We start from the raw sequence: 24,509 nt of genomic DNA on the forward strand, positions 1-24,509 counted from the left end.
CTGCATTCTGAGAAAATAATCATTCATCATCATAGAAGAACACTAATTAATATACCTGAACTTTGAGTGATGTGGCTCAGAGATATTTTTTAATCAATTTCACCTAGTACATTTATTTTTGTGCTAAAATAAATTTCATTGGATTCTTTGTGTATTTATCTTCTGTTGCTGCTGTAGTAAATTTCTATAATCTTAGTTGTTTAAAACATATATTCCTTTATCCTTCCGGAGGTCAGATATCTGAAATCTATTCTACCAGGATCAAGTCAAGTTTTAGGAGGGTTCTGAGGATGTAATCAAGCACGAGCCTATGAGATTTTCCCAGAATAGACCTCCACCTATATCCTCCACCTACCTTTTGTCTGCAGGAAAACTTTAGTCAAATAATAAATTTAATTAGAGAACTGAGAAAATGCAGAAAGAAAGAAAAATAGTCAAAAAAGACAAAATAGACCTCAGTAATTAAACATAGTCAAGGATTTTCAGTTCTTCCTGAAGGACAATAAATACTATTCTAAGCCAGGTAATTTGAGTTATTTTGCAGATATGGAAACCACACTAGGTGGAAGAAGTTAATTGTCTGCTCCCCACAAGTACTTAGATCCCAGAACCATTGGAACCAGAAGGTTGATGTTGCTGACTCCTGATCATCTCACCACCTACCAATCAGAAGAATGTCCATAAATTGATCACACCCTGCTCCTTCAACACTATAAGACTCCTCATCACCCCCTCCAGGATGGAATACACAGTTTTGATAGCATAAGCCCACTGTGGCCCCCTTTGCCTGGCAAATAAAGCTATAGTTTTCTACTTCTCTCCAAACTCAGTCGTCATGTTTCTATTTAGCACTGGTGAACAGAGGCTGGATTTCAGTTAAAAGAGGAGACTGTTTCCATGATTTCCAACAACTAGTGGCTATCTATTAGGCCTTCTCAGCTGGCCCAGTGGTAAAGAATCCCCCTGCCAATGCAAGAGATGTAGCTTTAATCCGTGATCAGGAAGATCCTCTGGAGAAAGGAATGGCAATCCAGTCTAATATTCTTGCCTGGAAAATCCCGTGAAGAGGATCCTGATGGGCTACAGTCCATGAGGTCATAAAGAGTCAGACACGACTGAGTGACTGGGCACAGTAGTCATCTATATCCCTTGGACTGTGGACTTTTCCTGCATCTTCAAAAATATCACTCAAATTTCTGTCTGTCATCATGTCACTTTCTCTGTCACTGACTCCCTCTGTAGCCCTCTATTAAGGATCTCTGTGTTGCTTATCTGGATAATTAAGAATATTATCCTTATATTAAGATCTTTGTCTCAGTCACATCTTCAAAGTCCCTTATTCCATATAAGATGACATTTGTAGGTTTTTGGGCTTAGGACAAGGGATATTTTTGGTGCTGTTATTTAGATAACCATACTTTGGATTCCCAGAAACTGTGCATGAAATTTATGCTTTCAGTTTATTTAACATCTACGTCTGATATGCCTATATGCACTAACTCTTTAACATAAGCATTTTGAGAGGAAAGTAATTATTTTAAACATCCAAAATATAATGCAATGAGATTCATATACACTTTAGAAAATAGTTTAACCAATGATTTCTCCTTGATTTTTAACAGGCAACTTTTAAACTGTAAAGATGTCTTCAAGCATGATTTTTTCTGTTCATTTTTCATTTCATTTTTAATGGAGACATATTAGCACTTTTAGCTTATCTGAGGCACTTAAATTGTTTATATTTGCTTCTTTTAAATATGAACATTTCAACCACCCATATAAATTACACTAATTTAAATGAATTAAACTGTCATTTCTAATAAAGTTATTTTAATCTACTGTTTCACTTGATAAAAAAATTCTGCTGAAAATAAGCAAGAGAAATGATAAAATATATGCTTAACACCTTCTCCATTCTTGTTCTTATAAATGGTTAATAGTATGAAATAAAGTCAAGTTAAATTTTATAAGTGTGAGAGAAGAACTTTTTGAATATATTCATCATTTAAATCTCTCAAATTTTCCTACTAACTGATATGATTATGATTAATTACAAAGTACTACTCATTTTATACCAGTTAATTTACACCTGCATGTACATGTGTCATGGACATAAACACTAATTTCTGAATATTTCAATTTTTGTTCTAGGACTACTTTTGAGACACATGTAAATTTCCTGTATCCAAATTTATTGACAAATAATAGGAGCTGCGTGGTAACTTTAATTTCTATTAACCTTTCTAAGTTGGAATCATTTGTTGCTTTGTTACTGTTTGCTATCTACGAGAGCAAGGTCAAGAGCACCCAGATAATACTATATGAATCTGATAATCAAAAAGTTTCTAATATTTTTTGTGATTAACAACATTTGAGCAATAAAACTGCTCAAAAATTGCATAAACATGAAATCTAGAAAATATTTTTTTGTTTTTTGAAAAATTTCTTCTAAGTCAAAACATATTGTCAGTGATTCAAATGATTAACATATATTGAAGAACTAAAATAAAGAAGTAACATATACTGATGAAAAGGATTTAATAGCTAAAACCTAGTGAGGGGTTGCTATTCTCTGTCAAAAACCATTTTAGGCAAGAGTCAAGAATCTTCCTTGGCAAGAATTTGAACAAGAGCAAGATACATTATATGACGAATGAAGGAAACTCAGAAGCCATCAATAAATCTGTCTAACATAAAGTTTATCATACTAAGTGAAATAAGTCAGGAAAAGAAAAACACTATATGGTATTATTTGCATGTGGAATCTAGAATATGGCACAGTTGAACTTATCTGTGAAACAGACTCAAAAACATAAATATGTAACTACCACTTTGTTACACAGCAGAAATTAAGACTATATTGAAAATCAACTATACTTCAAAAAAATTAAAAAAGAAAAACCTAAGAAAGAGAGAAGAGCAGAGAAGTAAACATCTCTGAGGTAGAAGACATGGATATACAGAATATAAATGAATCCTAATTAAATGGTATTTCAAAGCCTATTGCAAGCAGTTAATAACTCTTTAATGTAGCTTTCTTATGATTTTTAAAATCTACTTTAACTCATTTAAAAAAAATATTGGAGTATAGTTGATTTACAATGTTGTGTTAGTTTCAGGTGCACAGCAAAGATTAATTATACATAAATCTTATTTTAGATTCCTTGTTAGATTAAGTTCCCTTATTGGTCATTACTGGAATCCTACTCATGCTCTCTGTACTTAAAAAACAAAGAAGAAAAAACTTTCTTACAGCACTAACATAGCTGCTGCAAACTTTTCATCTAAATATCCAATAATATAAATTGGATCTGAATATTTCAGAGGGAAGGACTGAGAAGCAGAATTTTTGATCAAGCAGTATGTTTTCCCCTTTCTGAAACACCAGTACCTAGTTTGTTCCCAAGAAAGGAAAGGAAACAGTAGGAAAACAATCTTGGCTTAACCAGATCTACTCCAACTGAAAAGGCTTTCAGTCTGGAATGTATCATGTTATGGATCTGCTAGTGTGAGACAGATGGAGAAGGAAATGGCAACCCACTCCAGTACTCTTGTCCATGGGGTTGCAAAGAGTCGGACACAACTGAGCAACTTCACTTTCACTTTTCACTTTCATGCATTGGAGAAGGAAAAGGCAACACACTCGTGTTCTTGCCTGGAGAATCCCATGAACAGAGGAACCTGATGGGCTGAAGCGACTTAGCAGCAGCAACAGCAGCAGTGTGAGACAGAAGTTTCTCTTTTTAAGTTAGAGATTACTGAAACTTTCATAAAGTTTCTGCACAAGTTTTATTATTTTCCATTCTCCACATCCTAAACTCCCTCTGAGGCAGGTATCTCAACCACAGCAAAATAGGTCTTTTGGACGCGACATTTCTTTTTTGCAAGAGGTTGTCATGTGTATTGTAGAATGATCATCAGCAAACCTGGCCTCTATACACCAGACATCAGTAGAAGTCTTAACTTCTATTTGTGACAACCAAAAGGTCCCTAGGTATTGATAAGTGCCCCCCCCCCCCCCGAGTGGGCAAAATCACATTTAGTTCCTCTAGGGATCTCTTGCTTTTGATCTTAAAAATTCTTTCCCACAGATATCTGGACATCTTGGTATAAATTATGACAACCACTGATTCAGTCCTTAAAAATGAGGAGAGTATCTCTGAGAACTGATAAGGAATGAAAATATTAGTGTGTTTATCTGGTGAAGGGAATGATCAACAAGCACCTTTGAAAGCTAGGAATGTGATTCTTGGGCCAATAAGAAATGGTTTTAGCTTTTGTGCTTATTTTGGAATTAGTGCCAGAGCACAGTGCAAATTTAAAAATTTGTGTTATTTTTTATTTGTGTAAAGTAATATTTTGAATGTTCATATCTTACTTAGCTTATATAATGTTTCTTTCTTTGATATATTGACTTGTATGATATTTTGCATGCAGAATGAAAATCACAATAAGAGAAAACTAACCAAACTGATAACATGGATCACAACCTGTCTAATTCAATGAAACTATGAGTCATGTCATGTAGGACCACCCAAGATGGATGGGTCATGGTGGAGAGTTCTGACAAAATGTGGTACACTGGAGAAGGGAATGCCAAGCCACTTCAGCATTCTTTCCTTGAGAACCCCATGTACAGTATGAAAAGGCAAAAAAGATAGGGCACTGAAAGATGAACTCCCCAGGTCGGCAGGTGCCCAATATGCTACTGGAGAAGAGTGGAGAAATAACTGCAGGAAGAATGAAGAGATGGAGCCAAAGTGAAAACAATGCTCAGGTGTGGATCTGACTGGTGATGGAAGTAAAGTCCAGTGATGTAAAGAGCAATATTGCATAGGAATCTGGAATGTTAGGTCTGTGAATCAAGGCAAATTGGAAGTGGCCAAACAGGAGATGACAAGTGTAAACCTCAACATTTTAGGAATCAGTGAACTAAAATGGACAGGAATGGGCAAGTTTAGTTCAGATGACTGTTATATCTGTTACTGTGGGAAAAAAAAACAATCCTTGGAAGAAATGGAGTAGCCCTCATAGTCAACAAAAGAGTCTGAAATGCAGTACTTAGATACAATCTCAAAAGTGACAGAATAATCTTTGTTCATTTCCAAGGCAAACCATTCAATAACACACTAACCCAAGTCTATGCCCCAAACACTAATGCTGAAGAAGCTGAAATTGAACATTTCTATGATGTCTAGTTATGACCAACTTAGATAGCTTATTAAAAAGCAGAGACATTACTTTGCCAACAAAGATCCATCTGGTCAAGGCTATGGTTTTTCCAGTGGTTATGTATGGATGTGAGAGTTGGACTGTGAAGAAAGCTGAGCACCGAAAAATTGATGCTTTTGAACTGTGGTGTTGGAGAAGACTCTTGAGTGTCCCTTGGACTGCAAGGAGATCCAACCAGTCCATCGTAAAGGAGATCAGTCCTAGGTGTTCATTGGAAGGACTGATGCTGAAGCTGAAACTCCAGTACTTTGGCCACCTCATGCAAAGAGTTGACTCATTGGAAAAGACCCTGAAGCTGGGAGGGATTGGGGGCAGGAGGAGAAGGGGACGACAGAGGATGAGATGGCTGGATGGCATCACCAACTCAATAGGCATGAGTTTGAGTGAACTATGGGAGTTTGTGATGGACAGAGAGGCCTGGTGTGCTGCGATTCATAGGGTCGCAAAGAGGTGGACACGACTGAGTGACTGAACCAAACTGATGATGATCTACAAGACCTTCTATAACTAACACCAAAAAAAGATGCTATTTTCATCATAGGTTACTTGAATGCAAAAGTAGGAAGTCAAGAGATACCTGGAGTAACAGGCAAGTTTGGCCCTAGTGTACAAACTGAAGAAGGAAAAAGGCTAACAGAGATTTGCCAAGAGAATGAACTGGTCATAGCAAACACCCTTTTTCAACAACACAAGAGAAGACTACACATAGATGTCACCAGATGGTCAATACTGAAATCAGATTAATTACACCCTTTGCAGTCAGATGGAAAAGCTCTACACAGTCAGCAAAAAAAAAAAAAAAAAAGAGTGGGAGCTGACTGTGGCCCAGATCATGAACTCATTATTGCAAGATTCATACTTAAATTGAAGAAAATAGGGAAAACCACTAGACCATTCAGGTATGACCTAAATCAAATCCCTTGTGATCATACAGTGGAAGTGACAAATAGATTCAAGGGATTAGATTTGATAAACAAAATGCCTCAAGAACTATGGATGGAATTCCAGTTGAGCTATTTCAAATTCTAAAAAAATGATGCTGTTAAAATTTTGCACTCAATATGCCAGCAAATTTGGAAGCTCAGCAGTGGCCAAATGACTGGATAGGACACTTTGCACTCCAGTCTCAGAGAAAGGCAATACTAAAGAATGCTCAAACTACCGCACATTTGCACTCATTTCACACACTAGCAAAGCAATGATCAAAACTCTCCAAGTTAGGCTTCCACAGTATGCGAACTCAAGCTGGGATTAGAAAAGGCAGAGAACCAAAGATCAAATTGCCAATGTCTGTTGGATCATAGAAAAAGCAAAAGAGTTCCAGAAAAAACATCTACTTCTGCTTTATTGACTATGCCAATGCCTTTGACTGTGTGGCTCACAATAAACTGGAAAATTCTTAAAGAGATGGGAATACCAGACCACCTTACCTGCCTCCGAGAAATCTGTATGCAGGTCAACAAGGAACATTTAGAACTGGACATGGAACAATGGACTGGTTGCAAATTGGGAAAGGAGTCGATCAAGACTGTATACTGTCATCCTGCTTTTTACCCTGTATACAGAGTACATCAAGTAAAATGTTAGGCTGGATGAAGCATAAGCTGGAATCAAGATTGACAAGAGAAATATCAATAACCTCAGATATGCAGATGACACCACCCTTATGGCAGAAAGTGAAGAAGAACTAAAGAGCCTCTTGATGAAAGTGAAAGAGGTGAGTGAAAAAGTTGGCTTAAAATTCAACATTCAGAAAACTAAGATCATGGCATCTGGTCCCATCACTTCATGACAAATAGATGGTGAAACAATTAAAACAGTAACAGATTCTATTTTGGGGGGCTCCAAAATTACTTCAGATGATGACAGCAGCCATGAAATTAAAAGACACTTGCTCCTTGGAAGAAAAGCCAGGAGCAACCTAGACAGCATATGATAAAGCAGAGGCATTACTTGCTCACAAAGGTCTGTCTAGTCAAAACTTTGTCTAGTAGTCATGCATGGATGTGAGAGTTGAAAGATAAAGTAAGCTGAATGTGGAAGAATTTAAATGTGGTATTGGAGAAGACTCTTTAGAGTCCCTTGGACTGCAAAGAGATCAAGTCAGTCAATTCAAAAGGAAATCAGTCCTGAATATTCATTGGAAGGACTGATAATGAAACTGAAGTTCCAACATTTTGGCCACCTAATGGGAAGAACTGACTCGTTGGAAAAGACCCTGATGCTTGGAAAGATTGAAGGTGGGAGGAGAAGGGGACAACAGAGGATGAGATGGTTGGATGGCATCACCGACTCAATGGACATGATTTTGAGCAAGCTCCAGGTAGTGGTGATGGTAAATCCTGGTTGCTGCAGTCCATGGTGTCACAAAAAGTCAGACATGACTGAGAGACTGAACTAATTATACAAATTATTGGGAGCTATTTTATTTTTCACATAATTCTTCCTGCTTTCACCAAGTGTATCTTTCTCCCAACCACATGTCAGGCTAGCTTTGACAACTCCATTATGAAGAGAAATGTCTCCTGTTAGTTTATGGTATCTAGGCTTTTCCTTTATAGAAACTTTTCAAAGAGGTTTGATCCACTCAGTTGGCCTGATTTGCTTTTCCTGAAACTTTCCTATATTTTTGGGAAGAAGCTTAGTCCTACACAAAGAGACAAGGAGATATGCCTTCATAAAGCTTACATCTCACCCTAATCTTGTCTGACAAATAATAAATGAGAGATATGAAGGACTTTTGTTGTCTGGGAAGTTGGATGTCAACAGCTATTAATGAGAATCACAGAAAAAAGAGGTTACAGGTAAGGCTAGGGAAAATGCCAACATATTAAATTGGGTGTTTAGAAAAGGTCTCACTGAAGGCAAGCATTTGAGCAAAGGCCTAACAGAATGGAGAACTGCACCAATAAGACATTTAGGTCAAAATGTTCAATTCAAAGGCCCTGAAGCAAAACATGCTGCGGTTCTTCTAGGGACTTCAAAGATATCACCATTGTGCTTTAGAGGGAACCAGAAAAAATAATATTAATTGAGCCTCTGATTAAACATTTACCTGCCCTTGCCCAGGAAAGTAATTATGTGAGCTTTCACATTCTTCTGGGTGTGTATGTGTGTGTGTGTGTGTGTGTGTGTGTGTGTGTGTGTGATAGAGACAGAGAGAGAAAGATGGAAAGAGAGTCTGTTTAGATTTTTTGTTGTAGAATTCTAAGTTCTATCCCAGATACAATTTGTACTAGTTTAATTATAATTTGATATTTACATCTATCAATGCAAATTTGTGTGTCACTCTTGTTGAAAATAATTGTTTTTTAAAAAAAGACTTAACTAATAAATGGAGTAGAAGAGAAAAAATAATACAGATGGTAAAGTTAAGCCAGTCGAGCTTTAATTTTGCTGTTGGTTTGCCAATGAAGCCTTATAAGGACTTATACACATAGACAAGATAAAATATAAATTGCATCCTTCTATATATACTCTTGAACTGGTTGTAAAAGAAGAGAAACAAAAGACTGTATATGAAGCTCTGGGACATTTTCTTTAATGGTATTAATGTAACAAGCAGCAACCAACAATTCTGTCATAATGTCACGGAGCTATAAAGTATTTGATAGACACAAACCAAAAATTTTGCTTCTATGTGCATTGATTATTAAAAATAAGGTTAAAGGTACTAGTAAATCACTGAACTCTAAGGAAAAAAAATTCTGAGTCATTGCTGTGAGACAATATAAGCAGTATATAATTACAAAGTGCCTATATTTTTACTTTATAATGTGCATATCAATCAAATTTAAAATTTAGTGGCTGACTGTCATTTATTTTTATAAACATAAAAATTACAGTAAGATTTTTTGCCATGAGCTAATAATTTCTTCAATGATTTATTCATACATAGTAATTATTAGAAATTTGACTCAATCAGGAAGTAACAATTGTTTTATCATGAGGGCATTTATATTATGAATACTAAGAATGAAGTTGGCATTATGAAGTGCTGAATTAGAAATTCTTCATCACAAATTCAATGAGAAAGTTCACCATGCTATGCCACTTCAATTAGAAAGAGAATGAATTGAAAATAGACAAATTTAACTAATGATGAAGAGCAAGGCTTAGAATTAATAGGGTTCTGACCTACAGGGTTTTTTACCCATAATATGGTTCAACCTGCTGCATTTAATATAAACTTCTTAATATTTAAGACATTATGGGATATGCTTCATATTACTTCAATTAAATGAATATTTAAAATAATTTTTCTGATTATAATTTTAGTCTAATATGATTAATTGGAGTTTGAAAAGTGAAAGTGAAAGTTGCTCAGTCATGTCTGACTCTTTGTGACCCCATGGACTGTATAGAATTCTCTAGGCCAGAATACTGGAGTGGGTAGCCATTCCCTTCTATAGGGGATCTTCCTGACCCAGGAATCCAACCAGGATCTGCTCCATTGCATGTAGATTCTTGACCAGCTGAGCTACCTGGGAGCAATTGGAGTTTACCACTGTCAAACTGTTGGTTTACTTCCTTTTAGACTACATACACATCTATATAAAGCAAATATCATCCAGAACCTACTGGTCATGAAAACTCTGATCAGTTTTGGTCTTTCCTTAGATCCAAGCTTAACCCAGAGCCTCTGTGAATCCTCAAAACTTCTCATGTTACTCTTTGGTTCCCTACTTCTCTGTCCCTATGTATGTTAATTTGTACCTGGATCATGCAGGTCACTGACCTCAGATAATTCATTGTTTCCATAAAAGCAATTCAAATATACTCAGGGAAATTTTATGTTTATTGAAGTATTATAATTTCCTAAATGATTATAGAAGTGGGAGACATCAGAAGCTACATCACTTTGTGCCAGATGACTCACCCTGTCTCTTGTTCATTACACTGCCTGATACACAAGCTCTCCTGATGTCTGAACACTCTGAAGGATGAGTGCTGTGGGAAAAAAACTGCTGCAACTGCTGACCTTTCCCACTAGCCAGAAAGTTCATAAACAATATGCTAATATCATATAAATGTATGTATATATATATATATATAAACACATTCTAGTTAAACTAATGTCGATAATTTAAATAAACATTCTAGTTGAGCATTTTTCAAGAATCACAAAATATTTCAAAAGTATAGCTTGTATCAGATGTGTTTTTTATTATATGTGTACATTATAATTTTTAACAATTTTTTCACTTAATTTGATTACTTTTATTCTAAAGTAAGTAACAATACAGTGAATATTTCTTACACATTTTATATAATTTTGTTTTCTTCAGTTTTTTCTAGATTTTGAATGATTATGGATTGAAAACCTTGGGCATATCTTATTAAATTGTCATGCAGTGGTTTTATATCAAGTCCTATTTTCCCTGTTTTCGTATGAAAACTCTGTCTCATTCTTCCATATGGAATGCAAAGGATACCAAAGATCCTGAGCAAAAGGCTTTTGACTTTTATTGGACTTGATGGAGAGATAGAAAGCTGGGCTGGGAGTGGAGAAGTACTGTCAGTGTGCAGGAAAACTTTCAGCCAAGGCCCCTCCATAAGGAGGACTCCCTGGAGGCTTCTGGGAATGTCTCGGCTGAGAGTCCCATGTCCCTCAAAGAAAGGGGTTTGGAACGGCAAGAAAATGCATGTGAGCCTGGCTGAGAGGGGTTTGGGACATGGCTGAGTGTTGACTACAATTCCTTTCAGGCAAGTGAAGGGCACTGGCTGGGCACCCAGTTCAGGGTTAGCCATTTCCCCTAGGAAGTCTGCCAAGAAATGCTTCCTAATCCTCTAGTGGTGAGCTTGAGAAGTCATATATAGAATTTTGGCCTAGGGCTAGAATTGCATTTCTCCTTAAGTACCTCCCAATATATTTTTCATATATATATTAATGTTTATCAGTTCAGTTCAGTCACTCAGTCGTGTCCGACTCTTTGTGACCCCATGAATCGCAGCATGCCAGGCCTCCCTGTCCATCACCAACTCCCGGAGTTTACTCACACTCATGCCCATCGGGTCAGTGATGCCATCCAGCCACCTCATCCTCTGTCATCCCCTTCTCCTCCTGCCCCCAATCCCTCCCAGCATCAAGGTCTTTTCCAATGAGTCAACTTTTTCATAAATATATTTTGTCAAGTATGTGAAAGTTTATAATTTTCATATTTTCCTCTATTGAAAATTGTATTAAAAATCATAAATTTCTTATTTATGCTTTAAAGTATATTTTGCATTAAATTAATATGCATGCATGCATGCTTAGTACCGTCATCATGTCCAACTCTTTGTGATCCTATGAACTGTAGCCTATCAGACTCCTCTGTCCATGGAATTTTCCAGGCAAAAATATTGTAGTGAGTTGCAATTTCCTTCTCTGGGAGATCTTCCCAACTCAGGGATTGAATCTGCATATCCTATGCCTTCTGCATAATACGTGGATTCTTTACCACTGAGCCACCAGGGAAGCCCTAAATTAATATAGGCATGATCAATTTTTTGATTGATATTTCACTGGTATACTTTTCCATCATTTTATTTCAGTAAAGGATTCAGATTGCCTCATGTAAACAATAAACACTTAGATTGTATTTCATTTTAATGTAAATTTAGTTTGATCATCTTTGGGTGTGATTGTATTTTTCTGTGCTTTGATGAACAGACATTGTAAACTTGATGAAGTCCATTTGAAACAGGACAGATGGGCACCGGGCTGAGCAGCTGGAGTTAGTCTCCTGTGGACAGATGCTCCAAGATGAAGACAATAACAGGAGGGAGGAGAAACTGAGCCCTGCCCAGGTGAGAGATAAAGAGAATACACATTTCTCATTGTCAAAAAACTTCCTGACTATAAATGTGCAATAATGCTCCTTGGAGGTTAAAAAAGGAGTGATGTCAACCTACCCAAAGGCCTCTTAACTAGAACCATCTCGGCTAAGAGATGTGCGCACAAACCTGAAAGGATCCTGAGATAAACCAAATATGGAACCAGAACCAGGCAAATCAAGATAATTGGCCAAAGGAAACCTGAAAGAAATGCTGCATAAAAACTACTATGAGGGAGAAAGTTTCTCTGAGCTCACCTATGTGTCTATCCACATGTACTCTTTTTCCTCCTAATAAACACTTTTTGCGTCACTGGTTTCCATCTTGTTGTAGAAATTTATTTCTACAAAGCTGATGTGCCAAGGCCTTGGCACTGGCTACTTTTTTCTGGTCTAGTGGCTAGGTTTCATTGTTCCCACTGCCCTGTGCTGACTTCCGTCATTGGCTGGGGGACTGAAACCTTGCCTCAAGCTGCTGCAGGCTGAGGCTACCTGATATCACAATCAATTGGTTTTGCATCCTTTGCTCAGTGTAAGGCCATGAAGAGTAGTCTTTTTTTCTTTTTTTCCCCAGCTTGTTTTTATTCCCTAGGAGCTTCAAAAAAAAATTTTTTTTTAAATTTTACTCTTAGCTAAACTCTCTGGTTAAATATAACTTTTTAATATATTTTAATGAATAGATAAAAGATATGTAAATAAACTCCTCTTTACTGCTATTTTTTTGTATCTTTATATATATACATTTTTAATTTATTTCACTTACTTTATTGGAATGATAATTTCTAGTAACATTTTGAATTGTGTATATCTTTGCCAACTTTAAGGGGAAAGCAAAAAGATTTTCACCTGTACATTTGAAGTTACCTTTGGAATTTTTAGATAACCTCTATCAAACTGAAGTTCTCTTTTATTCCTAGTTTGCTGAGTTTGTATCATGAATGGTTGGTAAGTTTTGTCAATTGTTTTTTTCTGAAGGTAATTAGAAGATCATATAATTTTTCTTTTGTAATCTGTTATATGGTGAAATATAGTAATTGATTTAGGTTTCTTAATAAATATTGCATCCTTAGGAAAATGCTTTCTTGGGCTTGAGACACTTTACTTCTATATTCAAGTTATTACTAAATATTTATATTCATATATTAATACAGGATGCTTAGACACAGAGAATGGATGTCTGGAAATAGGATGGGAAGGAGAGGGGATCAGATAAATTGGAAGATTGGGATTGACATATATACACTATCATGTGTAAAGCAAATAGCTAGTGGAAAGTTACTGTATAGCATAGGGAACTCAGCTAAGTGCTCTGTGATGACATAGAGGGGTGGAACAGGGGGTGGGAGGAAGGTCTAAAAGGGAGGGGATATATGTATACATATGGCTGATTCACACTGTTGTACAACAGAAACTAACATAACAGTATAACTTAACTATATACCAATAAATATAAAATATTCATAATAATGAATTATATTAAAATAATGAGATGCACTTTTATTTCCTTATTGCTATCAGAATCGCATCAGGTTTAATGTAGCCTCATAAAAATGAGTGATTTATTCCTTCCTACTATATTACTATTATTATTATTATTACTGAAGTAGTTTGTGTATAATTAACTATTTCTTCTTGAAATATTTGATATATGTTACCACTGAAGCATCGGTCTGGGAGCTTTCTAAGAAGGAGAGTTTGTTATTGTATATTTTATTAATTTGATATAGGACTAGACTATTCAGATTGTTTTTCCCTTCTTTTGCTTTCAGTAAGCTTTTTTTGTTTTTTCAAGAAATTTTCACTCTGAGATGTCAACATGATATATATAAATATTTTCATAATATTATGTTATTATTTAATCTCTGTAGAATCTATCATTGTGCTTTCATGTTCTTGATCTTGGTGATTTCTACACTCTCACTTTCAAGCTTGTGAATGATTTACACATTTTTGTCAATCTTGAATACACAAATATTGTGTATTGTGTATTTTGAATACACAGATATTAATTATATTTGGGTTTGGTTACTAATTCACTAATTTATGCATATATCTTAATATATTGCACCTTCTAGTTGCATTATGTTTATTGTGTTGCATTTAGAGCTTCAAATGGCAGAAAACTAGAATACAATTAATTTTTTTTCTTTTCTAATATAAGTGTTTCTAAAATTCCATATAAGTACACATTTAGCAGCATCACACCCACTTTTATAGTCTGTGATTTTTATCACTTATTGGATTGGTCTAAGGTTTCCTTCAGTTTTTTAAGTAAAAATAAAAGACATATTTTTCATTTTCACCAATTACTTTATTGAACAACATATTCCTTGGTTTGTTCCACTGCTGCCGCGGCTGCTAAGTCGCTTCAGTCGCGTCCGACTCTGTGCGACCCCATAGACGTCAGCCCACCAGGCACCCTCGTCCCTGGCATTCTCCAGGCAAGAACACTGGAGTGGGTTGCCATTTCCTTCTCCAATGCAGTCATGCATGCTAAGTCACTTCAGTCGTGTCCTACTCTCTGCGACCCCATGGACAGCAGCCCATCAGGCTCCTCTGTCCTCAGGATTCTCCAGGCAAGAACTCTGCAGTGGGTTGCTATTTCATTCTCCAGTTGTTCCACTACCTCCTGCCGTTTTTTCAGGTGACTTCATAATTCCAACTTCTTAGTGTTTTTTTTTTTTTTAAAGCTTTTTGAGCATAGAACTGTTCCAGGTTCCTTCACAATCTTCCAGAGGATTGAATTTTTTTCCATTAAGATAATTTCTGAAAAGATAAGATAAATAGACATCAAAACTTATAATGTGTAATGAATACAGTTGATGGATCAGAACTTCCCACCCAAGTTGTAACAGGTTTTGCCTGATCAACAAGGAAACATATAGTCTCTCTTTATACTGCTGGAAGTTTGTGCATTTTCTGTTGACTAATTCCAGAAACTTTTTTATCAAGCCCTGCTTTCAGTTTGTCTATTTTGGAGCAATGCTTGTTGAAATTAGTTGTTTGGCTTTCTGGAAGGAGCTCATGGTAGAAGACTCCCTTCCAACTGCACTATACACATATCACCTTCTTTGGATGAAGATTAGCTTTTGGTGTGGTTGGTGGAGGTTCATTTCACTTGCCCCATGATCTCTTCCATCCCACATTATCATACAACGTCTACTTTTTATCACCCATCATGATTTGCTTTGTCTTTGCTTGTTTGCTTAGATTTATTTATTTTTAATTGGAAGATGATTGCTTTACAATATTGTGTTGGTTTCTGCCATACATCAGCATGAATCAGCCATATGTATGCTCCCTCTCTCTTGAACCTCCCTCTCACCTCCCACCCCATTCTGCCTCTCTAGGCTGTCATGGAAAATGAAATGTTCTTGTTATGTTTATGTAAAAAATTGCATGGGGAAACGTGGTAAAGAAGGTGCTTTTTTTTTTTTTTTCCCCCATAACTTATGTGAAACCCAAACATCAAACAATGAACATAACCAAACTGATTCAAATAACTTTCAACAAGTGATTTGGCTATCTTGAGTATGTTGGCAATCTCCTGTGTGATATGACATTAATTGTTCTCATTTAATATCTGGAATTGGTTATTAGCAACTTCAAACTACCAAATCATGGAGCATTGTCCAGTGAGAAATCTCCATGAAGAAACTTCACAAAACATGGGACGCATTCAGTCACAGAACCTTCTCCATACTCTGCAGAAATATTTTTTTTTTTGTGTATGTGTTTCAGTTGCATTTCTACCTTTCTTGAAATAATGAAGATGATATGCCCAAAATGTTGCTTTTTTCCATCTTCAGTATTAAAATGGGTAGACAAAAATTCATCAATTTTGATACTTTCTTTAACAGATGCTGATATGACAGATGTAACAATACAATCTAAAAAATATAGTTTCAAATGAAAGTAAGGACAGCTAAGATCTACTAGATCCATCTTATAGAAGGAAAATAAAGCTGAATAAAGCTTTTGGCTAACCCAATATTTGAAATATTTTATGATTTCCCTTGTGACTTTTAAATTTGTACCATGTGATAGTTACAAGTAGATTTAAAATTTTAGAAATACTTGGTGATTTTTCACATTGTTTTAAAAACTGTGGTCAGAGATTATACTTGCAATTTCAAACCTTTAATGCATTGAAACTTGTTTATGCCCAAGGATAGAGTCCATCTGGGTGGGCACCCTGTCTGGTGTTGAGAAAAATAACAATCCTCAGCTGTGGGTTGATTGTGCTGTGATAATAGATGAGTGGATTAAGAGTGTCATTCAGACCTTGTGTATCCAAAATTTTTCTGTATGTGTTCTGGCAACTACTCAAAGGAAATAATTCAGATCTGAACTACTGAATCAGTTTTGCTTACTCTCCTTTGTGGCCTATCAATTTCTGTTCATGTCTTTGAATTTCTGTTATTAACTGTATACTTTTCCTTGATTAGCTGACTCAGCTATGTTGAAATGATATCCTTTATCTTTAATATTTCCTTTTTCATCTGAATTTCACACTGAAATTTATTAACAATGTTCCACCACTATTCCTTTGAACAACTGTGTGGTAGTTTGAACATTCTTTGGCATTGCCTTTGTTTGGGATTCGTTTGAAAACTGACCTTTTCCAATCCTGTGGCCAGTGCTGAGTTTTCCAAATAGGCTGGCATATTAAATGCAGGAATATATTCAATTATTATAAATAAGAAGGGGAATAGTTCATATATTTTTAAAAAATATTATAACTCATCAAATACTCTCTGAAATTGGACATATTTCAAAGCTATTAAGGCAATCACCAAAGCAGAAAAAATATCAGTTATAGAATTCCAAAATTATTATAATAACAAAATGCATTCATATATATTTCTTCTCTAATATATTGGTATTAAATATAATAAAATAATGATCCCACCATATATATCCATTATATAATCTAATCAATGTACTTATAAATGTGTCAAATTTAATATTAAATTAATTTAAATATACATTATTTCAAAACTCAGTATAACCAAAAGTTGGGTCATTAATGGATATAGAAAAGTATAAGTTTGAACACTACTAGAATGTTATGCATATTATCCTCATCATCCTCTAAATTTGAACCACATGGGAAGGTCAGTAACATTTCTTTCTTGCCAATATTTTATTTAATTGAATCATATTTATTTAAACATGTTTATTTAATTTTTATTTATATATTTATTTATATTTATATTTATTCATATATTTATAAACATATTTATAATTTTAATATATATTTAATATATATTATATAATATATATTAATATATTTATATACATATAAAATATATAATATAATATAATTATATATATTATTTATATATAATTATATTATATATGTTAATATATAAATATATAAAATATATTAATATATAATTTTAATATATATTAATACATATTAAATTTATATTTATAAATATATTTATATTTAAAGTAGTATTACTGAATAAAAAAATTAAAGCAAAGTCTGCAAGGTGATGAAAAGTACAATTAAATTTCTTAGAGGAGAAGTTCAAATTGTATTTACAGTCAATAATGTACCAATGATTGTTGAGGGATTAGAAATGGTGAGATCTCCCAGAGAAAGTTGGTGGTGGAGGAAGAAAAACTTATAAAAGTCAGGAATAAATACTCAGAATCTATCCTGAACTAAAACAGGAACCAAAATCCAAAACATAAATAGGATCACATGAACCAAATTCAAACTGAGGAGGTGAGAGCTTTTTGATTAGACAATTTCCTAATTGTCTAAGGAAAGTGTAGATACATTTTAAAGGAAAAAGAAATGGTGATATATTCTTTATACTGAATATGCATAGATATGTGTAGCACTTGCAAGTAAGAGTTCTGTAGTCAGAGTACTTTCATACCTCCCTTCATCCATCCCTATCGATCAATACTAACTTTAGGAGATATTCAAAACATAAATCCCATTTAATTTTATTTTTCACTAGTTTTATAAAATTAAATGAGATTTGTGTGAAGATCAAATGAGGTAATATTCATACATTGTACAGTATCATGTTAAATGCATTATAGGTGTTAACTAAATATTATATTTTATGTTACATATTGTTGTATAGTAATATTATTATATTTAGTACATGTTTGTAAGGTACACACATAAATGTGTCCATTCTCCATTCCATAAGTTGATGTCACATGTTTCTCAAGATATTTTATTAAAATAATTTATAATATAGAAAAGCAGAGAAATTAATAAAATAAACAACAAGATCATGTAATCCTTATTCACTAAAAGTTAACTTTTAAAAAATAAACCATTAAAGATATGTTGGAATTTTTGACTGCCCCATTTCACTCCCCAACCTATCCCTCTAGGCTGTCTTCCTAGCAAAGCCCATGAGTATAAATAACTTCCATGGATGTGTTCACAATTTTGCTATACATTATTGCAATCATAACAAATATGGATTTATTTATGTGTCAAAAGTTTAGAGGAGAAGAGGATAATTAATCATTATCATGCTGTACATATCTAATTTTAATAATATTTTAATTTCCTCCAACAGGGGATCTTCCAGGCAAAGGGACTGAATCTGCATATCCTATGTCTCCTGCATTGACAGGCACATTCTTTACCACTGGGGTTACCTAGGAAATCCTATAAGTTTTAAAACATGACAACTATTTTGATCATTCTTTACCATTTTATGATATGATTATGCTATGACAAATTGATCCATCCTTTTATTCATAGGCTTTAGTTTGATCTACATTTGGAGTGAAAATTTTTTATACATTTCTATTAGTACAAATTTGATTATTTCTCCAACAGACCTAGCTAAAAATGGAATTTCTGAGTTGTAGGATATACCTAAGTAATGTAGCACACATACTCTGTGTTTTTAAAGTCATTTCAAAAACTATCCCCCCAAATATGTTTTATGCCTTATAAACTACCAGGCTAACTTTATTCCCCAGCTTGTTCAAGAGCTTGAGGCATTAGTAATTGTGGTTGTATATAAAAAGAGATATCATCAATATTCAACTAGATATATATTTATTTTATAATGGAAACAGGGCCTAAAAGACTTAATGATGCCCTCCCAACATAATTCTTATTACTTAAAAATTTCCTATTACTAAACTTTTTAAACTCATGTTTAAATATACAGAAAAGGATACATTTCTCTAGCTTATATTAATACAAGCATTTGAAATAGAGATTGTCAGAAGCTGCTGTATTTTGATGTGCTAAATTACTTTCCCATGTATTAAATTACTTACTCTGAATCTTCCAATTATGTTGAAACACCATCTTTCATTCAGACAGTTGATGGTGAACAGTCTGCAGTGATAAATTACTTTCTCACAGTTTTTCCCAATAAATCTTGGCATACAACTGTAAAAAAATGTGTAACTGAGAAAACCTGCAATCTAAATATTTTCACAGAATTTTGTTAATAGGCTATGCAAAATAATAATGGTTTGTTAAATCAAATAAAGCATTTATTGTCACATGATGTTTTCAATTATTGATTTGGTCCATGCATAGTTGTGTTCTTAACAAAGGGGAAAAAAATTATCTATTTAGAAGGAAATTGAATAAGCTATGTTTTCCTGAGTGGTCTTAATATTATATTTTGAGAGTAAGAGTAAAATCAAGCTTGGACTAAATGGATATTTAATAATTAGGTTAGTTCATTCACTCAGTCATGTCTGACTCTTTGCAACCCCATGGAATGCAGCATGCCTGGCTTCCCTATCCATCACCAACTCCTGGAGTTTGCTCAAACTAATGCCAATTGGGTCAGTGATGCCATCCAACCATCCATCTTACTATTTAATAATATTATTCTTAAATAATGATATCATAAAACATGGGCTTTAGGAAACTACTGGAACAAGTAAAACTCTTATTGAAACATGAAAAAAAAATGACAAGAAGAGGTTTTAAATGTTCAGCAGAGTCATTCTATTGGAAGAGAAAATGGCAACCCATTCCAGTATTCTTGCCTGGAAAATTCCGTGGAAAGAGGATCCTGACAGGCTACAATCCGTGGGGTTGTAAAGTGTCAGACACTACTGAGCAACTGAGCTCATTTTATACTGATGATATGCTATCAGGAGGTAATGATGACACTGGAATTCTAGACATAGTGCACATAGCTATAGTGGACAATGTATGATCATAGATAGGCTAGTTATAAAGCTTTGCTTCTTTGTCAGTTGTTATATTTGCATTCTTAATAAAGCTAGCTTGCAATGTCAGTGCCTCGCAGTAAGCCTTTTATGGTGTAATCTAAGTGCTTGGCAGTAAGCTTTTGGTTGCCATGGCACCCATTTCAGATGTGCATTTAGAATAAACACAATGTTGCTGTGTGAGTCTACCTGGGACTAGACAGGCAGCCCTTGCACAGAGTCCCCCTTTGGAGAACTTGAGTGACTTGGGTAACTCAGCTGTTGAGTAACCCCAACTTCTGACCTTATGCTTCCTGCTCTTCTATTCCTGTTGTCACGTGTTAAATTCACCAATAGTAAGTGACCCTCAGAAATCCTAGGTCTCACCACACACACCAATAAAGACCCAAACTCCAGGTCTCTCTCTGTCTCTGCCACCTTGGCACAGAGTTCTCCATGTTGCTTAGTCTCCATGCCCTGTGAATGCTATCATGCCTTATTTTACCTAAGTTCCTTGATGATTGTTCCTGAGGTGTGTCTTGCAAGCATAATAAGACATTCAAGGGACGGCCCAGCCAAAGCACTGGCTTTCAGTGGGGGTTGCCACAATCAGTGTAGGCCAGGAGAAGGGCTCTGGCGTTGCTAGCCAATGGCACCACTATCTAAAGACTGAGAAACTCAAGAAATGAATCTTGATTCCAGTCCACTGCAGTGCTTTAGCTGCAATAGATAACATGCTAAAGGACACATACAGGTGTTCAGGATTTATTTGTCTCAATCTTATTAATTTGTGAGAAATATTCCAGTCTTTTAAATCACATTTAGTAAATATCTGTTGTCAAGTGAATGAGGCACTAAAGCAAATGATAATGCATCTCTCTAAACACTTACAAATTAAGACCCACAATAATATTTGTTAAGACTCAGTTGTTAGTAGTTGATTTAATAATAAAATGAATTGAACCATATATCCATTACTTTAAATTTGCTAAGCATAGAGAATAAGTTCATAAAGAAAGAACCAAAGACCACACTGACACAGTCCAGTAAAATGTCAGAAAAAACTTTAGTAATTCACTTGTCCTGCTGTTCCAGTCTCAGTTTTGTACTCTCACCTTGAGAATTGAAGCATTGCTTCATCTATATCATGAGTAACTATACATTTTTTTAGCACTAGCACTTTTTTTGTCAGCCACTAGATTAATTACTTTCATAAATTATTATTTTCCAATTCAATTTTCATAATTCTTGTGTGACATTTATTATTGCCACTATAATATATAATAATTTTTATTTTTCTGGGCTCCAAAATCACTGCAGATGGTGATTGCAGCCGTGAAATTAAAAGATGCTTACTCCTTGGAAGGAAAGTTATGACCAATCTAGACAGCATATAAAAAGCAGAGACATTACTTTGCCAACATAGGCCCATATGGTGAAGGCTATGGTTTTTCCAGTGGTCTTGTATGATTGTCAGAGCTGGACTATGAAGAAAACTAACCACTGAAGAATTGATGCTTTTGAACTGTGGTGTTGGAGAAGACTCTTGAGAGTCCCTTGGACAGCAAGATCCAGCCAGTCCATCCTAAAGATCAGTCCTGTGTGTTCATTGGAAGGACTGATGTTAAAGCTGAAACTCCAATACTTTGGCCACCTGATGTGAAGAGCTGACTCATTGAAAAGACCCTGATGCTGGGAGGGTTTGGGGGCAGAAGGAGAAGGGGATGGCAGAGGATGAGATGGCTGGATGGTATTACCAACTCAATGGACATGAATTTGGGTGGACTCCGGGAGTTGGTGATGGACAGGGAGGCCTGGCGTGCTATGGCTCATGGGGTTGCAAAGAGGCGGACACGACTGAGCGACTGAACTGAACTGAATATATAATAAATGAGGAAACATACTCAGTGAAGTTAGTTGCTTTGATACTATGACTAGTTTTGGAGCAGTTGTTAAACTTAAGTATGCCTTAACTCTAAGTGTATTTTGCTACTCCACTGATAAAATCTGTTAAGGTGTCCTTACCTTGCTTTTCTTATCCTGAGGAAATAGCCAGAGATCCAGAAATCATTCCAAATACCATTTTGCTATGAAAGGTATCATTTTAACCTTTTCTTACTTGAGATGTGGATGACAGAAAGGGGGAAGCACCAGAAAATCCTAAAATTAGGTTGAGTTATGGCTCTCAGACCTCAGTGTGTCTTTTGCACTTGAATGAATTAAATTGGCCAAGACTAACTAAACTCCCCTTCATAGACCACAGTCTTGTGGTGAAGGAGATTTCATAACTCAGTGACGCTATCAGTCATGCCATGCAGGGTCACCTATGACAGATGGTTCATAGTGAAGACTTCTGACAAAATGTGGTCCACTGGAGAAAAAAACGGCACCCCACTCCAGTATTCATTAGTGGAGAACTCCATAAAGATTACGAAAAGGAAAAAAAAAAAAAAATGTATGACAACAGAAGATAGGTTACCCAGTTTAGGTGGGCAATATGTTACTGGGGAAGAGAGAAGGACAATTAAAAATCGCTTCCTGGCCAATGTGCTGTAATTTGAACATCCTTTGGCATTGCTCTTCTTTGGGATTGGAATGAAAAGTGACCTTTTCCAGTCCTGTGGTCACTGCTGAGTTTGTTCAAACTACTGCACAATTGCACTCATTTCACATGCTAGCAAAGCCATGCTCAAAATTCTCCATGCTAGGCTTCAAAAGTATGTGGACTGAGAAGTTCAGATGTTCAAGCTGGATTTAGAAAAGGCAGAGGAACCAGAGATCAAATTGCCAACATCCGTTGGATCATAGAAAAAGCAAGAGAATTCCAGAAGAACATGTGCTTCTGCTTTACTGACTACACTAAAGCCTTTGACTGTGTGGATCATAACAAACTGTGGAGAATTCTTAAAGAGATTGAAACACCAGACCACGTAACCTATCTGCCATGAAACCTGTAAGCAGGTCAAGAAGCAACAGTTATAACCAGACATAGAACAACGGACTGGTTCAAAAATGGGAAAGGAATACATCAAGGCTGTATATTGTCACCCTGCTTATTTAACTTTTATGCAGAGTACATCACACGAAATGCTGGGGTGAAGAAAGCACAAGTTGCAATCAAAATTGCTGTAAGAAATGCCAATAACATCAGATGTGCAAATGACACAATCCTTTTGGCAGAAAGCTAAGAAGAACTAAAGAGCCTCTTGATGAAAGTGAAAGAGGAGAGTGAAAAATCTGGCTTAAAACTTAACATTCATAAAACAAAGATCATGGCATCTGGTCCCATCACTTCATGGCAAGTAGATGGGGAAAGAAGGGGAATAGTGATAGACTTTATTTTTGTGGGTTCCAAAATCACTGCAGATGGTAATTGCAGCCATGAAATTAAAAGATGCTTGTTCCTCGGAAGAAAAGCTATGACCAACGTAGACAGCATATTGGGGCTTCCCTGATAGCTCGGTTGGTAAAGAATCCACCTGCAATGCAGGAGACTTCAGTTCAGTTCCTGGGTTGGGAAGATCCAGTGGAGAAGGGATAGGCTACCCACTCCAGTATTCTTGGGCTTCCCTGGTGGCTTAGCTGGTAAAGAACCTACCTGCAAAGCGGGAGACCTGGGTTCAATCCCTGTGTTGGAAAGATCACTTGGAGAAGGGAACACATTCCCACTCCAGTATTCTGGGCTGGAGAATTCCATGGACTGTATAGTTCATGGGGTTGCAAAGAGTTACAGGAGACTGAGCAACTTTCACTTTTCAGACAGCATATTAAAAACAGAGGCATTACTTTTCCAACAAAGGTCTGTCTAGTCAAAGGTATGGTTTTCAAGTAGTCAGGTTTAGATTTGAGAGTTGGACCATAAAAAAAGCTGAGCGCCTAAGTATTGGTGCTTTTGAAACTGTGGAGTTGGAGAAGACTCTTGAGATTCACCTTGGACTGCAAGGAGATCCAACCAGTCCATCCTAAAGGAAATGAGTCCTGAATATTCATTGGTAGGACTATTGCTGAAGCTGAAATGTTAATAGTTTGGCCATCTGATGTGAAAGGCTGACTCATTAGAAAATACCCTGATTCTGGGAAAGATTGAAGGCAGGAGGAGAAGGGGATGACAGAGGATGAGATGGTTTGATGGCATTTCCCACTTGATGGACGTGATTTTGAGCAAACTCCAGGGGTTGGTGACAGACAGGGAAGCCTGGTGTGCTGCACTCCATGGAATTGCAAAGATTCAGACATGACTGAACGACTGAACTGAACTGAACTGATTCTTGTACAGTGTATCTTTAGTAA

General features: G+C 35.7%; 1 protein-coding gene across 1 annotated transcript in view; it reads right to left on the minus strand.

The window, feature by feature from the left end:
- The window catches only part of EYS (eyes shut homolog), a 278,615-nt gene that overhangs the window by 46,937 nt on the left and 207,169 nt on the right, over positions 1 to 24,509 (minus strand). Inside the window, 1 exon segment of the mRNA XM_061131522.1 lies at positions 19,326 to 19,440. Coding sequence (XP_060987505.1) covers positions 19,326 to 19,440 — 115 coding nt within the window.

Source organism: Dama dama, chromosome 28 (assembly GCF_033118175.1).
Source record: "Dama dama isolate Ldn47 chromosome 28, ASM3311817v1, whole genome shotgun sequence".
Classification (NCBI taxonomy): domain Eukaryota; kingdom Metazoa; phylum Chordata; class Mammalia; order Artiodactyla; family Cervidae; genus Dama; species Dama dama.